Consider the following 17,922-nt stretch of genomic DNA (forward strand, 5'->3'; position numbering starts at 1 on the left):
CCTAATTTCTGTGTATATAAATTAGAAAACTCATGCAGTTCCTTTGGAGTAGAGCATACTTCTTCATGGGTCCCACTTTGTACCTCACCTTTCAGGGCCTGTTGGGATATTAATCAAGTTATTAGGTCTTGAAGAAAAGAGTGATGGTGGGGGTTTCATCTGCTGAAACAGGATTAATCTCTCCCAAGGGAAGAGTGAGGGCTGCTTCCTCAGGGGAGGTGATTATAGGCTCAGCAGTCACTGAAGGGTTAACCTCTTTAGGTGAGGTTGAATGGCAGGCTCCTCAGAGCAGACTGGAGGTCAGGAAGCTGTTTCCTCAAGGCAGGCTTGATGCTGGGTAGCTGTCTCCTCAAGGCAGGCTGGAGGTAGGAGGGACATTTTCTCAGGGCAGACCATTACAGGTTTATCTAACAAAGACTCAGCAGAATCCAGGGTTCCAGTGTCCCCACTGCCATCATTATCAACCCATATGTCCCTATCCCAATTTTCAGTATCCCATTCCTTTCCAATTAATGCCTTTACTTTAAAGCAGAGACACTATGAGGTTGAGATTTTAGTTGACGTTGTAAATCTGCTACTCACACAATGAAACTCTGGGCCTGGTTTTCAGAGATCTCAAGTCCGCGGCCACAGGAAATAAGATTTTCTTTCAGGGCATACACAGAAACCTTTACATGTTTCATACAGCATTTAAGTTTCAAATTTGAAGACTTTAGCTCATCCCTTGCTTTTATAACTGTATCCAGTGTATCTAAGATCAACCAGCCAACATCATTACACCTCTTACGCCATAAAACTCTGTTAAGGTGTCAAAAACACTGTCTCCCAGAGGCTTGCCTCATACAAGAGTATCATTAGGAGAATCAAACGGCGATATTTTGCATATCTCCATTGCCAACTCATGCCATGAACTGTCAGTGCTATCTTGACTAATGGAAATAATTAAGTCTTTAATGCCTTTGAATCTAATCATAGTAGGAAACCAATTACAAAAGCCTATTTTAAGACTCTGATTCTCAACAACTACTTCTGGTACCAAGCTGTATTATTTAGGGTTCTCTAAGGAAACAGAACCAACAGGAGATAACTGAAAATATAAGATTTTATAAAAGTGTCTCACGCAATGGTGGGGATGCACGAGTCCAAATTTCACAGGGCAGGATGCAGGATTCCAAATTCTATACGGCAGGCAGCAAGCTGGCAACTCCAATGAAGGTCTCTGATGAACTCCTCAGGAGAGGCTGGCTGGCTGAAGAAGAAATGAAGGCTCTCTCTCTTCTCCCTTAAAAGTCTTCAACTGATTGAAATCCAGCTTAGTGAATTCTTTCACTGAGGAAGACACTCCCTTCGTTGATGTAATCAGCCACAGGTACAATCAATTGACTGATGATTTAATAAACTAGTCTCTGGTTTATTAACCAGCCAGAAATGTCCTTGCAGTAATGGTTAGTGCTCACTTGATCAGACAACTGGACATCTTCACCTGGCCAAGTGGACAGATGAACCTAACCATCACACCATTCATATGAAACCCTAGGAAAGACAAATATAATCTAGAGGGATAAAAAGCAGATCAGTGGTCGCCTGGGCTGGGTTGGGGTTGATTAGGAAGGCACACCATTTGGATGGCAAGGTTCTATAGCTTGACTGTGTGGTTACACAGGTGTATACATTTGTCAAAACGCACCAAACTGTAATTTTAAATGTTTGCATTTTACTGAATATAAATTATACCTCAATAAAGTTAATCAAAAAAAGTTAATGAGCAGGAGAGGACGTATATGTGAGCAAGGAATGAAGAAAAGGGACCACTACATTGACAAATGAAGCAAAAGACACTACAGAACATAGATGTAGAAGAGAAGGGGGAAAGGGGGGAAAGGGGAAGGAGAAAAGAAGAAAATACAAAGGCAAGAAAAAACAGGAACTCTTGTCTTCTTTCTAAATCTCTTAAAACCATCCACTTCTCACCATTCCTCAGCACTTCCACTACCTACCCTAGTACGAAATGACCAACATCTGACCTTGATTAGTCCTCCTAACTGGTCTCCTTTCCCCAAGTCTCCAAACTCTTCTCCATACTTCATCATCCTCAAATGCAAATCCAATCACCACACATCCCTACATAGAAGCTTTAAACAGCTCACCCACACTATAAGGAGAAAGTCCATATTCCTTAACCAGGCCACAGCATCATCTGTCTTATCTCCATGTCTCTCTCTGGCCACACACTGCTGTCCAGCCACACACAACTGTTTCTGGTTCCAGCTTTCTTGCCTTCCTCTCTTGCCTTTGGGAGTCCTTGCTCCTGCTATTTCCTCTGCTTGAAATACCAACACTTCTGTAAGTGTCTTACCTATCCTTTAGTATTTTTTTCCCCAATGTAACTGCAAATAACCACTTAATTGTTTTTTAAATATGCAACAAAACAAAATCGTCAATCTAAAATGAGAATAGCTACTCCTGCTGAGAACACACTTCTCTTCCAGAATCAAGAACCAAGACAGGATAAAGGAAATAAGGTTACAAGTCATGACATAACAAAATTACTAACAGAACTGTCACCTTAAGTGTATCCTCTTTGAAGAGGAACATGCTCAGAGTGAAAAATATTTTACTTTACCAAAATCTGTCCTTACTGAAGGTAATAAATCATTAGAGCACTGTTCAAAACTTAAGGATGGCTGTAATTTATTCAACCTGCCTATTGTCAATTAGGCAAACCAGCTAATACTGCCTTTTTACCATCCTCTTGATTGCATTTCAGAAAGAAGCATCTTGATATTTGCAAATGTTATTTTAGCAGAAGACAGACTGCAGATTTCAGTGCTTCTAATGAACTGGTATTTTCAGTAAACATTTTCTAAGCAGCATGGAACAAGAATTTTTCCAGAAATCCTAGAACCGGATATAAATATCAGCAGTAGATAATCAAAAAATATCATGCAATTTCTCAGATGAAGACTGCCCCAACATAGGCTCCTTTTCTAAAGACATTTGCATCCCCATCCTACCATCTCACTAGAGACCAGGGCTTGCCAACATGAAGAGTGTCAGGTAATGTGCAAAAGGGGTGGGATGACAGGCAAGAAAAGCAATTCAAGTCAGGTTCAATTTATACTGAAGGGAACTTCTAGGAAAGGAACTCCAGTACCTGGACCTTGCTACATGCACATCCTTCACCAGAACCTCAGAGTCAACAGTGATGCAGCCACAGAGCCACTATGTTAAAAACCCTGGCAAGATTTACTCCTTCTACCCACTTCACCATGGATCTGCCATGTGGGCTGGAAGCTAAAAAACAGGTGTTCTGTTGTGATCTAGAAGCCTCTGGAAAAGGTGTGATTTTGCACACTTTGTACCCAAATGGATGAAAACAATCGATATCAGCATGGTTCTTCTTTCCAGCCTTCACTCCCCATCAGTATCACTTGTGTGTCTGCATCTTTGGCACTGCTGCCTCAGGAGGCTGTGGATGGTGGGGGTGTCAACATTAACGGACATGGTTTTAGTGGGGATCAGGCTGAACTGCTTCCACTCTGAGCTGTATTTGTAAGGCCTGTCAATCATTTTCCTGGTGATGCTCTTCGGTCCCACTCCAGTCAATTTACAAATCTTCTCAGTCTTAGGATAGTATCCGTAAAGGGCCCTGAACTGGCAGTCAGTGTCATGGAACAGGATGATGTAGTGGTTGGTGTCTCCCTTCTCCAATTCCTGTAATATGGAATTCTTGTGAGGTCCATTCACTTTTCCAGCCAGACAGCAGTAAGATATAGGATTATGGATAACTGGTTTATTCAGTTTGCTACTGGGCTCCTTTAAGTATTTGTATACTCAACTACAAATGTGAGGAAGGACATAGCCCCGTGGCACTGAGTCCTTGGAATGTACACCATCTAGACACTGGGAATGTATACCACCTCCCAGTCTCTGTCTGTGCTCCTGCTTGCATTCCTGCGCAGTGTGGATGGGGCTTCCAGGGACTCGACTTGCTGGGAAGGCGTGCTCCTTGAGTAGACCAGCTCAGAAGCCAGGAAGTTGGCATGATCTTCTTTGTTCTGCCTGCTGAGCCTCTGTTCTGCCTTTTCTTTCCATGTCGTCAAAGGTGCTAGGCAGCTTCCTGATGCATCATCAATTTGGTCTCTGAGAACAGCTTGTGTTAGGCTTGGTTTCATAGCTATTCAGTCTCTGGAGTTTCCTTTCTGCGAAGTTTGTCAGCTTAACGTTCCTAGTAGCCATCGAGACACTGCTAATTTGAGAAATTGTACTCAGACAGGGACTGGAGAGGCCACTGGCATCATCCTTATCTTCATATTTCTTTATTTTTGTATCTTCTTGTAGTTTTGCTGATTCTTCCTCACCAACATATTTAGTGATAACTATAGGAGGGTCCTTGTACTTAAATCCTGTTCTGCTTCCTCTGTACCTACATCTGAATCAGAATCTTGTCTCAGTATGGTCCAAGGGTCTGAATCATGTGCATTGGAGTTTTTTGAACTAACACTAGACCTTCCCTCTGTGTCCTCACCAGCTTTGGCCACATGAAGATAGTAGCCATCAGTAGACTGTACTTGAGGTACCTGGTAGAAATCACCACTGGCCAGATACTTGCCACACATTTCTCCTGAGGCCTCCAGGGTGGTGGCATCTATGCCTGTAGGGAATTCCAAGCAACAAATTGGGGTGAAAGTTCTATTCAAGTCACAGCTGGCATGAACACCAGCAGCTTTCCTGCATGCCAGAGGCTGGTAGCCTCACTGGGCCTCTTGGATGCGAAGATCCTTGGCTTCCCTTCTCCACACTCACCTTCCTTGGTTAAAACTTGCTGATCTTTTGCTGGGTTAAGCATGGCTGCCATCAACAGCTCCAATAAAAAACTCTCAGTTTACTTTCCAAGGTGTCCACCTGTCTGGGGAGACTGGCACCTGCTGTAAGACCTGTGGCCTGAGGTGAGGCCCTGGAGACCTCCAAGTCATCGCCATGGGCAGCAGTATCTGTTCTGATCACCACCACTAGTTCTTTATCCCATCCTCAATGTTGATGTTGTTCATGACACCTTGCCCATTGGTCTTCATGGGTATGGGGTGACACTGATTCTGCACGGTCAGGTTAATGATATTGGGTGCCAAACTACCTTTGCTGATGGAGTGAGCCAAGCTGATACTATCACAGAATCAAGGTCCACATCACAGCTTGCAGCATGATGAAGCATGAAGGGCATTAGCTGAGACACAAGCCTGGGTGTTTTTCTGGCCACATTATGACCGCACCACGTGGCTGACTGTCAACTCAGGTTAGAGAATTGGATCCATGTCATTGATCAGGACTGTCTTCTCCCTGTAACTTTTGTTGTTTCCGTCTCAATGGCAATAAAGGGTGGGATGCCCTAAAGGCAGAGGTTCCTTGCCCAAGACACTCAGACTTTTCAGGGTGCAGGTAGTACCTGTGGCAATCCTCAGCTGGCGGCTGGGTTGAGGGCTGACCTACTGGGCTCGGTGCCATGGGGCTGTTCATGAAGCTGCATCTGATCACATTAGAAATTGGGACAGGAGGCCAACTACTTTTTGGTGTAACACCGTTTTAGCATCTTTAGTTCCTGAACATCCCTGGATTGAACAAAATCTCGTTTGACATTCTCAAACCACCAGAAGAGTTCAGCAATAAAAACCATCATATTTGGCTTCAGCACTAAGGGCACATACCGCATGTCCTCCAAGGTTAGATACAAGCATTTGTTAAGGTATTCATTTGAGAATTCTCTCAGAAACCAGATATTATATCAACTGTTGGCCATCAACATTACCTCCTACAAGCATATATCATCCAGTTTCATTTGTTCTAGGCAGTAATAGTATATTACAGCTAAGAGAGCAGCACCATCATTGCTATTTTGCATCAAGTCTTCTAACAAAGGAAGTAGAGTAACTGCCTGTTGGAAAGGTGTGCTCATCGATAGCGGAACTTTGGGAGCTGGGCTTTCCAATGACTACTATTTTAACTTCTTTCTCTGTTACAGCTCTCATTTTAAGATTTACCTTGTTGATCCAAAACATCATGGCATCCTCCAGGTCATATGGAAACTCCTTAAAGGCACCGAAGGTTGAGAAGCATTTGACCTGTCACCACCTTCTCGATGCTGATCATGCCCAGAGTGTAGGCCATACCAGGGTGTCGATCATCACCATGTGTGGGGACTCATTTTCATGGGGGGCATGGCTGAGGTCAGGTTCTACCACAGGAGTGCAGCTGCTCTCCATCACATAAATCCCTTTCCACAACAGAGTCTAGATGACCAATATGGCCACCTGGTCCCCTTTCAGAATGAGGCTGCAAACTCAGCAGTACAGCTCAATGGACAGCAAAAGCTTAATAACAGGTGGTTTAATGTGCTCCTGCTCATAATGATCTATGTAGAAAAGGTCTTTAAGAGCACCGGGGATACTGTCAAGGCCATACGCCTAGGTGCAGACCCACTGGAGGTTGGTGGCCATATTGGCCCTGGCTGAGTCGTAGCAATCTAGGGGCACCAAGTCCACAGTAATGTCCAATGAGGCCTCTATTCTCCTCCAGGTGCTCTCTTCTACCAAGCAGTCCCTGATGTTCACCATCTCAGAGCTGCTGCTGTCACTGTCCCTGTGGCTGCTTCATGTTATGGGACCAAGGCCAGAAGGCATGGACCAGGCCGGACAACTCAGTGAGGCAGTCATGGCAGGGGCACATGTGCAGATGGGAGCAATCCTTTAATTTTTGAGTTGATACTGTTTTCCTCCAGGAAGTATTTCTTGATCTCTCCAATCTGAGTAGCCTTTTTAGGGGCTTATTCTTAAGCCCAGAGGTTCTCCTCTAGGCTAATACCAAGTAAACCAAGAGTGAAGAAACTCCCAGAGCAATACAGTTATACAAACTCACCTCCTGCAAAAGAGAAACTTATCAGGCAAACAGGTTTCCAACTCCTATTTACCAGGGTAAGGTGAGCAAATGTTTTCTGAAAAGGTATCAATAGCTAGAAAAATATTAGATATGACTATTAGAAGCACAGAGTGAAATGTTTTATCTTTTCAAAGACTGCATTATTTTCTTGAATTTTCTGGAATCTATACTACTAGCCATGCTTTTAAACAGAATAATACTATGATGATAAAATGTGGTACTCCAAAACACTGAAAATAACATGACCACTAAAAAGTACCTTATAGGTTAATTGCTAATAAGAGACTGCTTCAAATACATGTCAGCTATTCTTGGATAGTTTCTAAGTGGAGATTTTATCATAGCAATTTTCAAATGGCTATCCCAAGAGCTTTATATCATGAAGCTCAAGTTTTTCAGAAGTATAGAAATCATTTTAAATATATGATTTCCAATGTCACATCCTTGGCATGTCTTGAATACAAAGCTGGAAACACATACATGTACTGAACTAATAAATAAATCATACTAAAAACACCGTCAATAAAACTAATCATTAACAGGGTTAAAAGACTTTAATAAACTTAATCAAGTAGGCACCAAATAAGTAGAAGAAGCCTAAATTTTAATGTATTTAAGTTTAAAATCTATGGCTGATTTGGTAAGAACTGTGTAGACTTCTGGAAAACTTTCACAGTATAAGTCTTTCAATTGCTACAAGTCATGTTGCAGCCCGTAATTAAATGGCTGACTAGAATGTAGAGGAATTAATCAAATAGAACTCAAGTCAAATTTTGCTAATAACCTGAAGACTTACAATTAGCTTCAGCTATTCACTTTTCTTAATTATTCACCTGCTTAGAGTCTTTGTCACCACCACTCTCATCTTCACCAAAATAATTATAATAGCTTATATTTCTTAAGAATGTAGCATGCTTTATCTTACTTAATTCTTAGAGTAATGCTATGAAATGTAGACCTTATGATCACCACTATTCTACAGAAGAAAAAATTAAAGAAACCAAAACAAGCAACCGAGAATACCAACCAAAATATACTATTTCACACTAAATCTAGCTCACCACCTAAGCATTCCCCTAGGTTTCTCCTCTTTATCTTGAAGAACATCCAAACTCACTGCAATGGGATCACACTGACTTGAAATTAATGCTCAAGTGTCTTAAATAATCATAAAATCACCACTTAATTATAACTAGAGCTTAATAAAATTTCTAGTACTATCCCTTTTTATTGTAATACAATATAGAAACATATACAATTTCTAACTTGAAATAGCTGATTTAATTTTACTTTTGTTGTATGAAATGTATGAACTGAAATTGAGTTTGAGTGATTATAAATATGAGAAGTGGTAAAGTAGGCAAGAAATACATAAATTAAATAAGATAAATTGGAACTAGAACAAATAAGTGATCATTTTAATTTAAAGTCACCAACTGCCAAAGATTATTAGCTGACAGAATTGAGAAAGTAAGGGAGTCAGGATTAAATAGGTATTAAAGTTGCCTACACATTTTATGCTCTAGATTTTCCTTTTTTTTTGCTCATTATGATGACAAATTAAAAATGTGAATGTGAGAGGGGGAGGGAGAGGGAGCTGCATTACACAGAGAAACAGGGCCACCTTCAGGTCCTTAATGCATCAGTCTTGTCTAAAACAGGGAAACAAAATTAAGAGCAGTAACACATACTGACTGCACTTAAAAAAACAGCAGCTAAAATAAAAGGAGACAGACAAACTATAAAAATCAGACAGAAAAACTATAAAGGTAAAGCAATTTGGTACCATTTAGTATAGTGGTTAACAGCTGTACCAAGCTCAGTCGCTACTCAAGACATCTCTTTATTACATCAGACAGTACAACCAGTGTTCAAACTGTTCCTTCCTAAGATTCCCCCAGTACTTAGTTTATGTACTGTTTAAGGAACTTATATTTTGTTCCATGTTTTATTTTTTTTTTTTAACCTGGTCTTATCCCCACTATAAAATTAAACCTCTTTGAAAGCAAGTGTCATGTCATGTCTTCTTTGTTTCAGTATCCTAGGAGACTGTGACCATAATAAATGATCAAAACTTATTATTTGAATCAATGTTCATCTATTGCTGAAAACAAAACACTGGATATAAATATGTAATGTACTTCTTAGTAATATGTAAGATTACTTTTTGTACATTGATCACCATGAATTAGGAAGAAATATTGTAAATTTGCTAGAATATGAGCTTGGCTTTTAAAATCATTATTTTACTTAGAAATTAATAGGTGCAATATGTTTTCCCCTTGGGTTAAATTTGATTTTTGTAATGGAATAACAGTCTTTCTGAATTTTCATTTCATTAATAATATAAACTCAAGAGTATATAACTTTTTTTCTTGAAATCTTAAAAAAGGGAAAATAATCATAGACTGAATACCCCTACACACTTCACTAATATTCTTCGACTGTTAACATTATGCCATATTTGTTTGCTTCCTCTCTCTCTCCCCACATGCGTGCACGCACGCACATACACACACACTAAGCTTCAGGTTTCACCCAACCATTTGAAAGGAGTTCTAAACATCATGACACTTGACACCTACTTTTATTCCAGGAAGCAACACCTATAAATGAATTCTCCTAACTAAGCATACCATTATCACACCTGAGAAACTAAACAATAATTCCATAATAACTGCTATTATCCAAAGATAAAATAGCATTTTTCTTATAAGTTACTACATCAAAATAATTTCCAAATTGTAGCCAAAGAGAAGTAAAATACAGTAAGTAAGAATATAATAAAAAACAACAAAAATAATTAGAAATTTTTAGGGTGTTTAACGTAAAACAGCAGTATGTTTTATCAAATATACTAAAATAATTTCTTAAAATCTCATATGAAAATTCTTATTTATGTTTTAAAGTCAGACTTTTTCTCTATAATGCTAAAATCAGCTTTAATTGCTCAACATTTTCAATTCTTATCAATCTTTCAAAAGATTTCATCTTCTACTTTCACCATAAATACAGCCCAAACTCTAAACCACAGGGGTATTTTGCTCCAAAGTATACACTAATGACACTTTAAATTTTTTTAATAAGATTATTTTCAAGGTTAAAGACAATGTATTAAAATAGCCTTAGTGTGCTGGAATTTGATGACTTTTTTGTATATTGCTTCTACATATGGACTGAAAGGAAAATACAGTTTGCATGCAAAATGAAATAAAACTGTTGTCTCAAAATTGCTTGACATATGACTTGACCACAAGATTAAATGATTTATTGCTTATTTATTAATCTAGGAATCAAAGGGGAATTAGTCTTAAACTGTAATTAAGTGGGATAGGAAAATGTAATCAGAAAACAACCCAAAATAAAAAGTTAATATAACACATTTGAACACTATAGTAAAGTTAGAATGCTTGATAATAACCAACTGAATTGCCATATTTCAATAGACCTCTGGACAACTTATTTTATCTTTGGACAGAAGTTCTGTGAAAGAATTAAATTGCTTTAAAAGAACCCCCCAAAGCCCTTAGGGAAGAGTAATTTTGCCTTTCTTTCTTTTCCATACATTTCTAGAATCTAACAAAAAAATTTTCTCTCCTGGCTTTTTTTAATTAGTGGCTATATCTTTTTCCAAAATTTTCAAAAAATTAACTTACTTAAATGCCATTTAAGAAATTATCAGACTCTTATTTAGAATATGCTCCTTTCTAAATCAGAGCTCTGGTCTGTGAGAGTTTAACAGTATGTGACAATAAATAAAATAAAATATTCAAACGTTTAAACATATGTAACATCTTTACATAAAGAAGTGAGGTATATTGTGTGTCTATGAAATTTGATACTCGATCAACAAACATCAATTGGTGCGAGAGATGCAGATTTTACTTACATTAGTAATAGCTATAGCATTTTTATCATAGTATTTCTTCTTTTCATATTTATCTCTGATGAAAAATTCCACAGCTCTGAAAACAGATAACTTAAGGAAAAGCATGCGTTCAGGACATGAATGCTCTCTTTTACTCACCCCTCTCAACAGAGCCTAGACTTTAAATTTAATTTCTCTCACTCCCAAGCCTGTGCTTTTCCTCACACTATTTCTAAAACCAAATTCTGTGACCTAGCTCTCTGCCAAAAAAAAAAAGTCTACCACTTCCAGGAAGTTTTCACATTCAACAAAAAAAAACTACCCAACCCAAATCTAGAAAGAAAAGTAACAGACCACTATTCTTAATTCCGTCCCCTCACTCCCAAACAAAACTTTAAAAATGTCATTCAAATTCATTTTGGATTTGCAACAGAAAGAAATTAATATCCATCCAGTACCCACAATATACCAGACATTGTATGCTATATATTATACTTATTTTGTTTCCGTTAATCCTCCCACAACCCAGAAACTTGTATATTATTATTTCTACATAATAGATTAAGTATCAGTAACTTGGAAAGATTAAGCAATTGGCCCAAGATAATATACCTTGTATGTGATTTCAAAACCTATTTCTTTTCCACTATACATGTTGTCTGTGGGTGTATCATATAGAATTCCTTGTGTATTAGAAGAATGGTGGTCAATTTTTTCCTTTCTACATTGAGGAACACAGAAGGCAAAAAGCTAAAACCAAGGTCAGTATTGTTTAAATTTTTGAGGTTTGTCAAGACTAGCTTTGCCTAATGATAGAGATAGCAGTGGGATTTGAAGAGTTTCAACTTACCTAACATAAATGACAATCACTGATTTATCATCTGCAACTAAAATGGGAATTCTTCTGTCAGGGGTTCTTAAGTTTTTAGTGCCATGAACACCTTTGCTAGTCAGGTAAAGTCTGTGAAGCTCTTTCTGGGATAGTGCTTTTCAATGCATAAAATAAAATATATAGAATTACAAAGGAAACTATACTGAATACAAATCTTTCTGTGGATCCACAGGTTAAGACATCCTTCTGTTCAAAAGAAAAGTCACCTGAAGCAAGGAAAACTACATATATTCAGTCAATAACTACTTATAATTTAGTAACAACCTATTAAATTGACAGTTGAGGCAAGGGGTAACAGAAAGGCTTGGCCGACCTTTATATAAGGGTATTGAAGAGTTGAGGCATTATGAAAACACTCGAAAGGGAGCCAGAAAAGGTGAAAGGGCAGACAAGTAGGGCAGGAAATCTAGACATTAAATTTATTAAGTAAGCTGAGTGATTAAAAGCTATTTTTAAAGACAACTTTTCTTTCAAGTATGTCTCTTCTTTTTTCCACTGAACAGCCTATTAGGTAGGCACCATTTTACAACTAAAACTGGAGAACAGAGTTTAAGTTCTCTGGGATTCTACAGTACAGGCGAGAACAGTAGTCAGGGATGCCTGACATCGAACTTCTCAGAGATGTTACTGAATATCACAAGTCCATTTGTAAATCAGTCAGTTAATCTCTGCTAATGATAGCAAATGAAAATCTCTTTGAAAAGCACTTTCATTTTCAAGGCAGCCTTGGAAACCCTTTTCCAGAGCTGCCATTAAGGCTGCTTATTTGGATACTTGAACATTTTGGCAACCAATCTTATACCAAAAATTTACCATAAATATGCCAAGATTTTTGTAAAATGCAATGTTATTTTTCAAAACATTATTCAAATACTATTTCACATGCTAAATGTTAAGTAAGTTTGCCCATGACTGTAAAAGCAAGTTCAATATTACAATTTTTTTTTCTAATAGGAAAAAAATGAAAAAAAAATTAACTGGCCTTTTGAATAAGGCTTCTGAATTTGGATGTATTGAGTAATTTTCATTGTAGAGACAACTACTCAACAGTGAAGAAAGAAAAGCAGCAGAATATTTATTTAAACTGATGGTCATTTTCACTCAAGATAATATGAAACATTGTTTTAAAAAATTGCATAGACATAAAAAAGTAATGATAGTTACTGTTAAATATGCTACATAACATAAAAATGTATATATACAGTTTTTTGTAATTAAACAAATCTAAAAACTTAAAATATGACTTTTATGTTTAAATATTTGGAAGGAGAATAACACCGATATTTTCTCTTCTTAAAGATAGAAACCACAGTTTATTTTAGATATTGCTTAGATTATACTATATATTAAAGATTGAAAAGATTTCACTATTCTCACATATGACAAAGAAAAGATCCCTGTTTTTGACAAAAAACATTACTATTAAAGAGAAAATTCATTAGGGTAGGAAATATAGTATACAAAATAATTTAACCACCATGAGTAAAACTAAACAAAGAAAAATATGACAGTTTTATAAATACTGAATTTGAAAAGAGCAGCCATCTTAAGTTTTGCAGTGAATCTTTTGGAGTGAAAAATAAAATTAACATCTAGTCAAATGATATGTTGCTATGAATTTTCAAAAATAACAGACAGGGAAATGTGAGTTCATGGCTTAATGTATTTTATATAAATAATTCAAATACAGTTGTGTTTCTGCCTTTGCTCATAAGAAATCCTCTCAGAAATTATCTAAGTAAGCAATTTAAAAAGTATATGAAGCCAAAATTAATCTGTTCGATACACAGTTTTGCAAGGATATAAAAATAAAATAAAATAAAATAAAATAAAATAAAGCATAAGAGCAGGAGAATTTACTAGGACCTCTCTAATTATTAACATAAAACATTATTTTTAAAAAAGCAACCAAAACACACCACAAAGTGAATTTCTAAAATTTAATGGGAATCATCCAAGGAAGGACCTTAGTCCAGAGGTTGGCAAACTTGTTCTTAAAAGGGCCATAGAGTCAATCTTATAGGCTTTATGGGACAGTTGGTCTATGTTACAACTACTCAACTCTGCCTTTGTAGCTCCAAAACAGTCATAGATAATTATAAAAGAATGGACATGGCTGTATTCCAATAAACCTTTATTTACAAAAGTAGGCAACTGGCCAACTTCTGGATTCTATCCCAATGATAAAGGAAAAAAAAACTAGCCAAAACTGGATTTATGGAGACATAGAATCTATGTCTGCAACTTAGTGTCATTATAGACAATTTAAGAAGTTTTCAGGGTAAATTTTAACCACAATATTTAGGCATTATATGCTGACTTTACAACCTAATTCCCAAAGGAGGTATTCCCCAGTAGGCACTTGTTATTTAACTGGAGGTTACTGTGACCTTCAAGTTAGCTAATCTTCTGAACCCATCCAGACCTAGTGTTAAGAAAAAAGATACTACTACTCACCTCACAAGGTTATTGAGAGTTTGGGGATTTATATATAAATCACTTAGCAAAATACCTAACAAACAGTAAGCATTCAACAAATAAAGTTAACTTCTATCTTTACAGTACTTTGTTCCCCTATTTGCTCACCTTTAAAATGGGAATAACAGTACTTATCTCACAGGATTGATTTAAGAATTAAATAAATTCCTATATGTAAAGATCTAAGAACAGTGCCTGATATGTAGGTAAGTGCTATTTACTTATTATCACTAGTGCTTATTATTAATAAATGCATTGAGATAGACAAATTTTTTAAAATATAGGGCCCATGGTAGGGGAAGGAAATAGGAACTACAGCATTAAAGGGGCAAAGATGGTTTACACATTACCAAGTTTAAATAAATGAGCAAATGAGAAACAACAATAAAAGAACAAACAGATTTGGTGATCAGGAAATATTTATCTTCATTTTCCAGTCTCAAAGTGCCATATGAGACATAAGGACTTCGTCATATTGATACAGACCAATAACATAACCAAAAAAAAATAGAAATAGAACAATAAAATTTTCAGGAAATCAAGGTAAGGAGTATATTAACAGCAATTCTAATTTAAGTAATTGATTTGGGATTTAGTAAATAAAACAAGAAAATACCTCAGAATCTTCTGCATTCCTATAATTACTGAACAGTCACTATGGCAACCCTAATTCTCCCCAATCCCAAACTAACTACTACAAAAGCCCAGAAAAATATTAATACTACTTGGTGTACTATCTTTTAACACATATTTGTATTTTAAGACTTTTTTTTCTTTCTTTGAAAGCTACAGTTTTAAAGAAAACTAAATTAATATCTACTCCCAAAGAAGTAAATCTTCCAGTTCCAGGCACATAGCATTGACAGCAGCAAAACTTTGAAAAGCTCAAATAACTCAAAGGGGAACTACTGATTAGGTTTAGTGCACAATACATCTCATGGAACTGAAGTAATTAAAGTTTTTAGATAAGACACACCATCCTAATAATGAAAAGACTAATGTAAAGCTTTATCATTTATCATGCACTACTACATGCAGCCTATAATTATCCACATCCCACATGGAAAATTACAATTTCAGAGCAGCTTCTGCATAACTTTTGTAAACTATAAAGCTTTTAAAAAGTGAAAAATCCTGTTCCGAATGCAATGAAGCCCATATAATGTGAATTTAATTCCTTTTAGTTTCATTTACCTCTAGGGATGAGATAAAATCTTTAAAAGTAAAGTGATGTTAGGCTTTTCAAAGGCATTGAGTTTTAGAGTGATACATGAAATAAAGCAAGAAAGGGGACTGGTTTTCTTACTATGCCATTTTATAATCTATCATTAATAGTCAGCTACCTCGAATTTGTTTATGGAAAGCCCCTATTTAAGGAGTTTCTGACAACCGCTGACTATCTTTTTTGTGAACAATAAGAGGTCAGCATCTCATATAATATGAGTATAATTTTTAAGTGCTTTGGAAGAAGTAATATTTCACCTTAGAAATCAAAAAAGCATGCTTCAGGTAATAACAGCAAACATACACATAATCCAAAAGCCTGGCATGAATCATGCCAGATAGTGAAGAGTTTGAAATCTTCACCTAGACCTTATAATATAGTTGCAAAGATACCAAACTACAAGCCTATCTATATTTAAAAGCCATCAACATTTAAATATGGTATTGATTTTATGCAGGCTAACTTCATCAAATAATATTCAAGTTCCCTTATACAGGAGGGAAAGTCTGGTGGCTTTGGAAAGTTTCTTAACAGTTCTCTGAGCAGCCCACCCTGCCCCACAAAAGAGAAATTTTATGCTCTATCTCACAGGGTTATTTTGAGAATTAAATAAGATAATATATATTAAATGCCAAGCTTAGTGCTTGGGCACACAGCAAACCCTTATTAAGCAGTAAGGCTATTGCAGCTGCTGTTTCTAATAATATACCTTCATTGTTTCAAAGGTCAAGGACTTATTATTGATACCAATCAATTCACTATAAAAACCTGTCTTTTCTAGAATTTTTAGATAAGGACTAAGTATTTTTTAATTTATTAGCAAAAATACTTAAACTCACTATCTTATTAATCCTTTATTTCTCTAAGGTTCATCGTAAAATTGGTGGTCATTACTTAAAAAATGGTATTCCTACCAAAGCTACAAAACAGTGCATATAAGAGTTCAATCCATGAGGATATTAACAAGCTATATACTGTCCTTCAATGAATAGCTTAAAAGTCTTATCTGAAAACAAGGTGGAATCAAGGTGATCCGATTGAATAACTTGGAAGGTGCTTTCACTGATAACATACCACATAAAGAATACTAACAAACTTTCAAGTACCTCAAGTAATTTTCCCTGTAATATTCCATGGAGGCCAAAATAGCATACCAAACCTAACCCAACCCACATCCCATTCCCCACACATACACCACATGGACTTCCAAAAGAGGGGTGTTCTTCAATTTGAAAGGTCTTAAATGTCTACTCAGGCATGAGGGGCAGGGGTGGGCAGAGAGGAGGAATAAATTAATATACTAGCAAGTAGTCAATAACAGCCACTTGGAAGGTTAATCTGTTTGCTTGGCTATACTTCCTTCTATCATTCTCCATTCTCTAGAGTTTGCCCTAGGCCTTCATTTTTCAGAGAAGGAGGACCACAGCATTCCCAAGATTCTCAATAAGATCAAAAACAGTAAAGGACTACTGTCCTAGGTGAACTTAACCTCATCTAGCATTTTATATCTTCTATACACAAAAGTGACCCCCCAATCTGAATTTCCTGCTCTCTTCTGGGGTTGAGACTCTTGTTTCCAGCTACCAATTGGGTATTTCCATGTTTAAGTCCAACAGATACCTCAACCTGCCCCAAAGTAATAAACATGGCTCATTATCTTTTATTTCCAACCCTTAGACTTCCATCTGGTATTGAATTCCTTCTCTCAGGTAATAAGCTTCACAGTTTCTCAAGCTAGAAATTCTGAGATAATCTTGCCTTGCACAGAGGAAAAGCCAGTCTTCACCTACTCTAGCCGCTCCTGCCTTCACAAGTTTTTTTTCCAATTCTCCAATTCCTTCCTGTATAATTTCAATGTTACTATCTAATTTCTATCTTCATCACTGCTCACTGTGGGGCTGCACTAGTATTCTACATGATTTCCCTGTCTCCTCCATACTTTTGCTTACACAATTCCTTATCCCTGAGCTCCACCTTCTACTTCTACTCTAGGATCTTTCCTACCCAAAACTGTCTCCAATATAAGATTGCTAAATTTGTGGGAGGATGGTGAGAAGAGAAGAGACAGAAAAGGCCAAATGCAAAATACTAACTTTCCACTATCACTTAAAAGATTTCTGTCAAAATATGAAAATAAAAATGGCCTGTATCTCTGTGTGAAAAAGATCACATATTTTTTCAATGTGTGATCATATCAACTGTTTAACTATACAAATAGGTAATACATGACTGATCTTTAAGAAACTACATTTTTTCAAAACCATAAATGTCACCTTTTGAAAGAATCACAAATACCTACAATCAACTAGATAATCTTTTTATACAGCAGTACAATTATGATAAGCTTTCTCAAACTCATGTTGAAGTTTGAGAAATCCTTGGAATCAAATGATATTATCTTTAACAAATGTGAAAAATATTCTCACTGTCTATGAGAAAATATTGTATCCGTTCACAGGGCAGATTTGCAAGGCAACACAGTTACATAACATGTAACAAAGACTGACTGTCAATAGTAAATACCAGCAC

At 36.6% G+C, this 17,922-nt stretch overlaps 1 protein-coding gene and 1 pseudogene across 5 annotated transcripts in view; both read right to left on the reverse strand.

The window, feature by feature from the left end:
* The window catches only part of SMAP1 (small ArfGAP 1), a 247,140-nt gene that overhangs the window by 108,361 nt on the left and 120,857 nt on the right, over positions 1-17,922 (reverse strand). For all 5 annotated transcript variants that reach the window (XM_037844144.1, XM_037844143.1, XM_037844145.1 and 2 more), the window contains exon 4: positions 10,820-10,895. In XM_037844144.1, the coding sequence (XP_037700072.1) occupies positions 10,820-10,895 (76 nt within the window). The remainder of the gene's footprint in view (positions 1-10,819; positions 10,896-17,922) is intronic.
* On the reverse strand, positions 831-9,655 carry LOC119540108 (annotated as a pseudogene).

This window comes from Choloepus didactylus, chromosome 7 (genome assembly GCF_015220235.1).
Source record: "Choloepus didactylus isolate mChoDid1 chromosome 7, mChoDid1.pri, whole genome shotgun sequence".
In the NCBI taxonomy this organism is placed as follows: Eukaryota; Metazoa; Chordata; class Mammalia; order Pilosa; family Megalonychidae; genus Choloepus; species Choloepus didactylus.